Raw genomic sequence first — 9,440 nt, forward strand, 5'->3', positions numbered from 1 at the left:
GATGGCCAGGACTGTAACCCCAACACTCAGGAGATGAAGGCAGGAGGATGGCCAGGACTGTAACCCCAACACTCAGGAGATGAAGGCAGGAGGATCAAGAGTTCAAGACCATCTGGAGCTGCATGGCACTAAATTCAAAAGCTAGAAGAAAATAAAGTGCTCGGGAGTCTGTCTATGAGCCCTGTGCAGATACAGTACCGTTTATATGAAGGGAGTATGTCTGTCTATGAGCCCTGTGCAGAGACAGTGCTGTTTATATGAAGGGAGTATGTCTGTCTATGAGCCCTGTGCAGAGACAGATCGTTTTATATAAAGGGAGTCTGTCTGTCTATGAGCCCTGTGCAGATGAAGTGCTGTTTATATGAAGGGCTGGCAAATCCGCAGATTTTGCTGTGCATGAAGGGTACTGGAGTCAACCAAATAAATCCTGAGGGGCTGTAATACCTACCTTGAAGGGCTTGGACGTGAAAAGTAGGGCAGGGCGGTGGCTCAGCAGTTAGCACCAGTTGCTCTTCCGAGGGCCCGAGTTTGATTTCCATTTACCCACAAGGTGGCTCACAACTGTCTGTAACTCCAGTTCCAGGGGACCCAATGGCCTCTTCTGGCCTTTGCACGGATATACATGCAGTCAAAACATGCATCCGCATTAAATAAAAATTAAGATATGATACTAAAGCGTGAAGAGTGCAAGGCACTTTTTTTAGACAGTTAATGCAAATCGATTCTGATTGTTCCGATGTCGGCTGCCGACCACCGCGGAGGCTGTGGCATTATTGCTCCTGAAGAGGCGGGACCCTCTTCCCTCCCCAGGCATCTCCTATGTTGCTCCTCATCTCAACAACCTCTACTTCCTGCCCCTGTGCCGGCGCTGGGGTGTCTATGCCGTGGTGCGGGGCCTCTTCCTGCTCAAGCTGGGCCTTAGCCTCCTCATGCTGCTGGCTGGCCCTGATCGCCCCGGCCTGCTTTGCTTCTTCATTGCCAGGTATGCCCTGCCCACCCTTGCCCCCACACCTCTGCATCCACCCCCCTCACTCTTGCTCCTTTCTCCATGGGCAGCAACCGTGTCTTCACTGAGGGCACCTGTAAGCTGCTGACCCTTGTGGTCACTGACCTAGTGGATGAGGACCTGGTGCTGAACCACCGGAAACAGGCAGCCTCGGCTCTCCTCTTCGGTATGGTTGCCCTGGTGACCAAACCTGGCCAGACCTTTGCCCCACTGCTGGGCACCTGGCTTCTCTGCTTCTACACAGGTGAGGCTCCTTGTCCTATGAGCTCTGGTTCTGGTGAGGGAGGCAGAAGGGCTGTGCCCAGGCCTGCACTGTCTTGGCTTGATGACCCTTGTTGGCGCACCCCTTCACGTCTTCAGACGTTCATTGATTCCCCCAACAAATCAGCACAGACCTCTGTATAGGTTGGCTCCCGTATGTAAGGGAGGTAACAGTGGTAAGACAGACAATATCTTGGCTGTTGTGGAGCTTAAATTCTAGACAGGGCAGAGTAATTAAGCCTTTAATCTCGGCACTTGGGAGAAAGAGGCAGATGGGTCTCTGAGGCTAGCCTGGTCTACAGAGTGAGCTCCAGGACAGCCTGGAGAGAGAAACCCTGTCTTGAAAAAAAACAATTCTAGGGCTGGAGAGATGGCTCAATGGTTAAGAGCATTGCCTGCCCTTACAAAGGTCCTGAGTTCAATTCCCGACAACCACATGGTGGCTCACAACCATCTGTAGTGAGGTCTGGTGCCCTCTTCTGGCCTGCAGACATACACACAGATAGAATACTGTATACTAAATAAATAAATAAATAAATAAATAAATAAATAAACAAATAAATAAACAAACAATTCTAGACAGGGAGAGGGGTGGACAGGGTGTCTCATGGATTGGATTTTCAGTGTGGAGTTTCAGGCCAAGAGGCAACATGGTCTGATTGACGTTTTGAAGTTGACTGTTGCTGCCCTGAGGAGTACATACAGCCCAGAGTGATCAGTAGCACGGAGACATTAAGGAGACAGCAGAGACTATGGAAGTGTGGACCAGGGAGACGGCAGGTGGGGCACTGTGGAGCTGAAGTGGCACCTAAGGACAGGTGTGAGGGAGGGACAGCTGAGGACCAACAGATACGGCAGCGACGCTCAGGAGAAGGGAAGAGTGTGAGACACGGCGGGATTGGGCGAATCTTAAGAGAGATACGATTTGAGGCCAGCCTGGTCTCATAGTGCGCTCCAGGTCAGCCAGGGCTACATAGGGAAACCTTGTCTCAAAAAGCAAAGCAGACAGGAAAAGAGCTATGGTGGGAGCGGGCCAGATGGCACACACCTCTAATGGCAGCAGAGTCACCCTCAGCTACATGCCGACTCCGAGAACAGCACAGGCCATGAGACTGGCTTTTTGTTTCTCAGGAAACAGAACGGTGCTGGGGCTGTAGCGCAGCTGGAGAGCTCTTGCCTAGTATGCACGGACTCCTAAAACCCCACAAACTCGCTGTGGTGATGGCACCTGTAATCCAAGCACTCAGGGAGTGGAGGCAGGAGAATGAGAAGCTCAAGGCCATTCTTGACCATATTAAGGAGTTTAGGGCTAGTCTGGGCTAGATACCCCGACAAGAGGAGGAGGAGGAGGGAAGGAGGACGAGGAAAGGAAGAAGAAGCCCTGCATGATGGCACTTGCCTTTAATCCCAACATGTCAGAGGCAGGAAGTGAATTCTGTGAATTCAAGGCCAATTTGGTCTCCATAGCAAGTTCCAGAACAGCCAGGATTACTTAGACCCCGTTTCAAAAAAAAGAAAAAGACAAAAATAAAATATAGCTGGATAGTTGGTTAGGAATTGTGGCATATACCTATACCTATAATCCCAGCTACTTGTTAAGGCTAAAAGCAGGAAACTACAAGACTGAAACCACTGTTTAATTTTTTTTCCCCCGAGACGGGGTTTCTCTGTGCTGCCCTGGCTGTCCTAGACACTTTGTAGACCAGGCTAGCCTTGAACTCACAGAGCCTCTGCCTCCTGAGTGCTGGGATTAAAGGTGCGCACCACCACCGCCCAGCTTGTTTTAACTTTTAAAGTGTGGTTTAGGACACTTACCTGTACTGCCTGAGATGCCTGTGGACTTTGGAGGTGCAGCTGGGCTGACCACGGTCCTTCTGTGTGTTCTCACCGTAGGTCATGACCTTTTTCAGCAGTCCCCAGTGATCGTGGGGAGTGTCCAGCCGAGGCCAGAGCCCCCAGCCCCGGCCCCAGCACAGGCTGCGACACTCCGCCAGGGCTGCTTCTACCTGCTAGTGCTGGTGCCCATCACCTGCGCGCTGCTGCAGCTCTTCACCTGGTCGCAGTTCACGCTGCACGGGAGACGCCTCCGCATGGTCAAGGCCCAGCGCCAGAACCTGGCACAGATCCGAACGCTGGACATTAAGATGGTGTGAGAGCGGTTGCAAAGCCACTCTGCTGAGGTCCTTGCACAAGTCCCAGCAGAAACCTCTCCCGCCGGCCAGCATCCTACTTCACCTTTGCTGGGTGCAGCTCCTGGGGAGGTCTGCCCTTGGCTAGCTGGCTGATTGAGCTCGGGCAAGGGCTGGATCGTATGTGCTCAGGAACTGAGGCTCCTGTAGGGCAAGAAGGAAGGAGGGCCAGAAAGGGCAGGGGGAGTGTGGTGCACAAGGAGGTGCTGGGGTCCTGGAGCTGGAGCTGGCAACTTGGTGGGTTCAGGAACTTCTGAGACTGTAACTCCTTTTGCCCACTCAGGCGAAGCTGGCTGAAGTGCTCCTTGCCTCTCCTTGAGTCATTTCTCCGAGGCTTCTCTGCTTCAGTCGGAAGTAGCATGGCCTCTGTGCTGTGGGCTCCCCAAAGCCCAGCAGGCCTCCAAACTCTAAAGAGTTTCGAGTAAAGCCAGTCATTCCCACTCCTGAGGTCTGTGCCCTGTGTGTGGGGAGCAGGCGCACAGTGTTGGTGGGGGCTGGGAAGTACCCCACGAGCATTTTCCTAGCGATGCTGGGACAGAAATGCAAATTATGAGCTGGACCTGGTGATTTATGCCTATAACCCCAGTGTTGGGAAGGCTGAGGCAGGATTGCCTCAAGTTCAAAGCTAGCTAAAAAAAAAAAAAAACCAAAACACTCCCACCACCATCAAATCAGCCCAGCAGACTGCTGGGTGATCAGGCCTGGAGCCAGTTACCTCCATGCGGTTCCCACACACCATTGCGGACAGTTGTCAGAAAGGAGCCGCTGCCAAGCCAGGGGCTCGCCACCCTGAACTCACCTGAAGAGCTTCTGAAATACCCTGCCTGAGTTTTCGCCCAGATTCAGACTGGGTCTGGACTGGCCGTGGGAGCTTTTGTGTGATGCAAACCTCTGGGGGTGATTTTCCTCATTGTAGGACCGTTGCATACTGGTTAGCAGTGACCTGGGCCTCCTCCACCTACCAGCTATCAATAGCATCCCCAGTCTCCAGCTGTGATCACTGAACAAGTCCAGATGTTTCTAGATGTGTCCCATGGGCAGACTGATCCTAAAGGGAACCTTCTGCTCTAGGCCAGTGGTTCTGAGGGTCTGCACAGGGGATCAAATTAGGCACACGGCCCAGCCAACAAGCAGTCGCTCTCTCAAGGTTATTTTTGCTTATGTTTATTTTTGTGGTTCTGACAGTCTTTCTTTCTGATATGGATGATAAAGCAGCCATACCTTATACTTATTGGGGGAGAGTAAATATTTGTTAGGTATCTGCCAATTTTCTTTCAGATACAGGTTTAAATTATTTATAGCCCTAGCTGTCCTGGAACTCACTCTATATAGACCAGGCTGGCTTCAGAGATCCACCTGCCTCTGCCTCCCTGGAGTGCTGAGATTAAAGGTGTACACCACCACACCCAGATCCCTTAATTTCTTTTCTTTAACAGTTCTGGCTGTCCTGAAACTTGCTTTGTAGATCAGGCAGGCCTCGAACTCACAGAGATCACCTGCCTTTGCCTCCCAAGTGCTGGGATTAAAGGTGTGCTCCACCACTGCTCCACATCCAATTTTTTATTTTTTTTAAATATTTATTTATTATGTATACATATTCTGTCTGTACTTGTGCAGGCCAGAAGAGGGCACCAGACCTCATTACAGATGGTTGTGAGCCACCATGTGGTTGCTGGGAATTGAACTCAGGACCTTTGGAAGGGCAGGCAATGCTCTTAACCACTGAGCCATCTCTCCAGCCCCACATCCAATTTTTTAAAAGAACAAATCTTTATTACATTTGTTTGAGTATGTATGTGCACTGTTGTGCATGCGGAGGTCCGCGCTCAGCTTGCTGCGTGGAGTCAGTTCAGGTGGACAGAAGTGTTGGTGACTGTCCTTTCTCTGCAGTCATCGGAATGATTCAGGCTCTTCAACCATTCCCAAATGCTTTGCGTGGGCAGGTGGGGGGCACTGAGGGGTGAAGGCAAGGTTTCATGCATGCTAGGCAAGTGTTCTACTGAATTGTAAACACCAACTGTCTTTGAGACGGTCTAAGTGTAGAGACTCAGAACTTACTCTTTAACCCACGTTGTCTTTAAACTTGAGATTCTCCTGCCTCGGTTTCCTGAACAGCTAGCGTTACAGGCCTAGGCTATATATGAGTTTTAAGAACTCTTATTCTGCCGGGCAGTGGTGGTGCACGCCTTTAATCCCAGAGGCAGGCAGATCTCTCTGAGTTTGAGACCAGCCTGGTCTACAAGAGCTAGTTCCAGGACAGGCTCCAAAGCTTCAGAGAAACCTTGTCTCAAAGGAAAAAAAAAAAAAAAAACTGATTGCAGGGATGCCAAGACAGCCATCATTTGAAGTCAGGCTTCACTTGTGGATTTGAGTGTGCACAGGAATTAGACACTCAGTTCCCTTTCCATCTACCTAACAGGTTGAGGATTGGTCTGCATATCAGATCAAGATCACGGTGTCCTTTTCTCCCCACCAGGCACTGGCCACAGAAAGGCTGAATCGATGTATCTATTGGAACGACTTTATTTAAGTACACTGGGCCCCACCAGGCAATGTGACTTTGCGAGGCTGTGCAAGGGACAGGCTTGGGCTAAGAGAGGTGAGCTGGTTAAGCGCACTGCAGTCCATGGGTTGCCACATCGATGCCACACACACCAGCTTCGGCTTACATCTGGCAGGGGCCTTTGGTCATAGGACGGTGGAGAGAGAATACTGTCTGGAATCTGGAACTGAGGTGGGACTCGATACCACTGGTGAAGGAGCAGGCGAAGACAGCCTCACCCTAGCTGTCTGGGTACAAAGGCCCTTGGACCGCTTCTGAGAGCCCATGTGAGCCCATCAGTTCTTGGCACTTGGGCCCCTTCGCTCCATTCCTGAACAGGTCCAAAGTCAGAAGTGGCTTTGACCAACCCAGGAGGGGCCTCCCTGCCCCTTTCCCTTTGTCTCTCTGGTCAGCTAGAGCGGTCGGTGAAAGGCAACATGGTTGACTGCAGCTTTCTTGGTTTTCATGGGTCTAGACCTCTAACATACCTCCCTCACAAGGGCCTCTGCCAAAGAATGATGCTATTTCCTGTTTGGGAAAATCCAACTGCAACCAGCCTGGTGGTTCCAGGGCAGTGAGCAAGTGGAGGAAGGAGAAAAGAGCCCGGCTGGGGTGCCTTGGTGCAGCCCCCAATCCCGCAGGGTTCCACGGCCTACGAATACTGTCAGTTCATCAGCAGGGAGTGATGGCCATGGGTGCTGTGGAAACCTAGTGCTGTAAACATTAGTGTAAGCAAGGTGACCGGTGGGCAGGGGACAGTGAGTCCTCCCTGCAGCCCTTTTACCGAACAAACACTTCAATAAATAAAACTGTGAAGATGGCATTGAAACAAGGATGGTTGAGAAGCAAATAACAGGCCCTGGAGCCCACAGGTCCTTAGAGTTTCCCAAGGCCCCTGGATGTGGCTGGGGCTTGTAAATTAACTCTGAAGCTATCTCCTGTCCCCAAATGCCCAGTGTGGTCCTGGTTCCTACCTGCTTCCCGGGTGGACATGAGTGTACCCTGCTCTTTCCTGAACCCAGTCTACAAGCACTGCTGGAGTGTTTTTCAGTCTCCCAAACCCAACCTGAAACAGAGCCAGACAGAACTCAGCCTCAGCTCTCAGTCTGATCCAGAGGCATGGACAGCAGGATGATGAACAGGGCAGACAGCACTGCCTCCAGCCTCGGCATTCTGGGGTGCGATGGGGCCAGCCCAGCCTTGATTGGCAGCAGCAAGGTCTCTCTATGGTAATCGCCATAGTTCCACATAGCCAGACAAAGGCCTAGCCGAGAAAAGAGTGGGCCTCTGCCAGAGCTCTTCCCTGGAAGGGGCCAGTTAGTAGTCAACCCCAGGCCTTAGGCCATCCATCCCCATCGTGGGTAGTTCAATGTCCTTTCTGGGGCCGGGATCCCTGGGCCCCACGGCACTCGATATGCGCACACACTCATACCCACACACGCACTCACACACACAGGCAGCTCCTCTCCAACACTCCAACTCCAGAAAGCGAGTTTTCAAGTGGAGTTAACTTCAGAGAGAGGTGAAGGTGGTGTCTCAGCATTAGAAGGTTTTCCTGTGGATGGATCGGGCACCGTCTTCTTCGTACTCCTTCTTGGAGACCCACATCTTCTTAAAGGTATCCAGGGAAGCAAGGATAGAGCCCCTGGAGTGGAGGAAACCCAAAGGAGCAGCATGAGCGAGTGAGATTGTGCAGCCAGCCAATCCTGCAGGGGTCTTTCTTAAAGGGACAGGGTAGGATGGTGGAATGGTCAAAGCTCTCGTCTCCCACTCTGCTCTTACTCCGTGGGCTACTCACCCAATCCACGTGGAGTACAGCCTCTCCTGGGGTGCAGATATCTGCAGAGGGGTGAAAGGAGGAGTCTAAGACACCCGACCCTACTTACTCCTCTTCTGTATATGTGTGTGTTCCCAGGTATATGTGAGCATGTGTGAGCACATATATGTATGTGGGTGTGTGCACGTGCACGCACCACACAGAGGCCAGTGTTGGCATCTGGTGTCTTCTCAATCACTCTCTAATTACTGAATCAAGAGGCTCTTGCTGAACCCAGAGCTTACCAGTTCTGTCTAATCTACATAGACAGCTTGTCCTTGGGGCCACCACGCCTACCTGGCCTTTATGTGAATTCTGGGGACCTGAACTCTGGTCCGGATGCTTGCATGCCAAGTGCTTTGTCCACTGAGTCATCTTCCCAGCCCCACCCCTGCCCACCTTTCACTCTGTCTCACAAGTACAGTGGATGATAGCCGGGTGGTGGTGGCGCACGCCTTTAATCCCAGCACTCGGGAGGCAGAGGCAGGCGGATCTCTGGGAGTTCGAGGCCAGCCTGGTTTACAAGAGCTAGTTCCAGGACAGGCACCAAAGCTACAGAGAAACCCTGTCTCGAAAAAAGAAAAAAAAAAAAAAACAAGTACAGTGGATGGATGCCATGCAGTAAGTTCCTTGCTGGACCGCTGGCTTCCTGCAGGAGCTGTGGTCAGCCCAACACTAAGCAGGGACATAAACCTGTGGCAGGACTTTGACCCCTTCATTTGGGGACTTGCTTTCTGAGTGACTCCCTTCAGCAGACACTTAGAGGAGTTCTACCTTGAGGGATGAGGGGAGCGTGGCAGCAGTAAAGTCAAACTGTCCATTTAGTGCTCTGGAAGGACACAGTGGGGTCCTAGCTAAGCTCTCTAACACCCTCGCGTATATAAACTTGACTGTTCTCAGATAGGGTGTCTATGTAGGTCTAGCCTTGAACTTCTGGCAGTCCTTCTGCCTCGGTCTCCACAGTGCTAGGATTTCAGTGGGAGTGAGAACGGGTCCTCTTTGAGGCCATGTACACAATAGGGTCATTCTATGTGTTAGGAGCCCCTGGCGCTGCCTGTGATTGCCTGAAGAGCCTGGGGAGACCCAGAAGGGGGATACACCATGTGCTAAGACCTGGGAGCCCAGGTCTATCAGCCTGACCTCCAGCATGCCCCTACCCTGATCTTGACGTCTTTCGGAGCTAGTTTCTTCACTTCACTCAGGAGTCTGTCACCAAAACCTAAAGGGACAGGAAAAAGAGACCCCAAATTAATTCTCTGTACATCCAATTCCTCTAGGATAGACCTTCTCCAACAAGAGTCCCAAACCTTTGAACAGACCAACCTTTGAACAGGGTAGAACCTCCTGAGAGGACGATGTTGGAAAAAAGCGTACGCCGTAAATCCATGTCAGACTTCTGGATGGCAAACACCAAGACCTCATGGATACCCTCACTCTCCTCGCCAATCAAGTCTGGCCTGAACAGCAGCTCAGGGGCCCGGAACCTGGAAGGGCCGATCTGTAGGGTAAAGAGCCAGCTTAAGAGGTTGGGCTGGGGGCTGGAGAGATGGCTCAGAGGTTAAGAGCATTGCCTGCTCTTCCAAAGGTCCTGAGTTCAATTCCCAGCAACCACATGGTGGCTCACAA

The 9,440-nt window shown here is 51.7% G+C and overlaps 2 protein-coding genes across 4 annotated transcripts in view; one reads left to right on the forward strand and one right to left on the reverse strand.

Annotated features, from left to right (window-relative positions):
• The window catches only part of Mfsd13a (major facilitator superfamily domain containing 13A), a 14,914-nt gene extending 10,127 nt beyond the window's left edge, over positions 1-4,787 (forward strand). For both annotated transcript variants that reach the window (XM_005352408.2, XM_026781733.1), the window contains exons 7-9: positions 811-982; positions 1,057-1,250; positions 3,161-4,787. In XM_005352408.2, coding sequence (XP_005352465.1) covers positions 811-982; positions 1,057-1,250; positions 3,161-3,420 — 626 coding nt within the window. In that variant the 3' untranslated portion in view covers positions 3,421-4,787. The remainder of the gene's footprint in view (positions 1-810; positions 983-1,056; positions 1,251-3,160) is intronic.
• A 1,176-nt stretch (positions 4,788-5,963) lies between these two features.
• The window catches only part of Actr1a (ARP1 actin related protein 1 homolog A), an 18,938-nt gene continuing 15,461 nt past the window's right edge, over positions 5,964-9,440 (reverse strand). Inside the window, exons 8-11 of one of the 2 annotated variants that reach the window (XM_005352409.2) lie at positions 9,138-9,312; positions 8,972-9,033; positions 7,797-7,837; positions 5,964-7,643 (exon numbers count right to left, since the gene is read on the reverse strand). In XM_005352409.2, the coding sequence (XP_005352466.1) occupies positions 7,541-7,643; positions 7,797-7,837; positions 8,972-9,033; positions 9,138-9,312 (381 nt within the window). In that variant the 3' untranslated portion in view covers positions 5,964-7,540. The remainder of the gene's footprint in view (positions 7,644-7,796; positions 7,838-8,971; positions 9,034-9,137; positions 9,313-9,440) is intronic. The other variant, XM_026781339.1, reaches the window with a different exon arrangement.

Source organism: Microtus ochrogaster, chromosome 8 (assembly GCF_000317375.1).
Source record: "Microtus ochrogaster isolate Prairie Vole_2 chromosome 8, MicOch1.0, whole genome shotgun sequence".
NCBI classification, from domain to species: Eukaryota; Metazoa; Chordata; class Mammalia; order Rodentia; family Cricetidae; genus Microtus; species Microtus ochrogaster.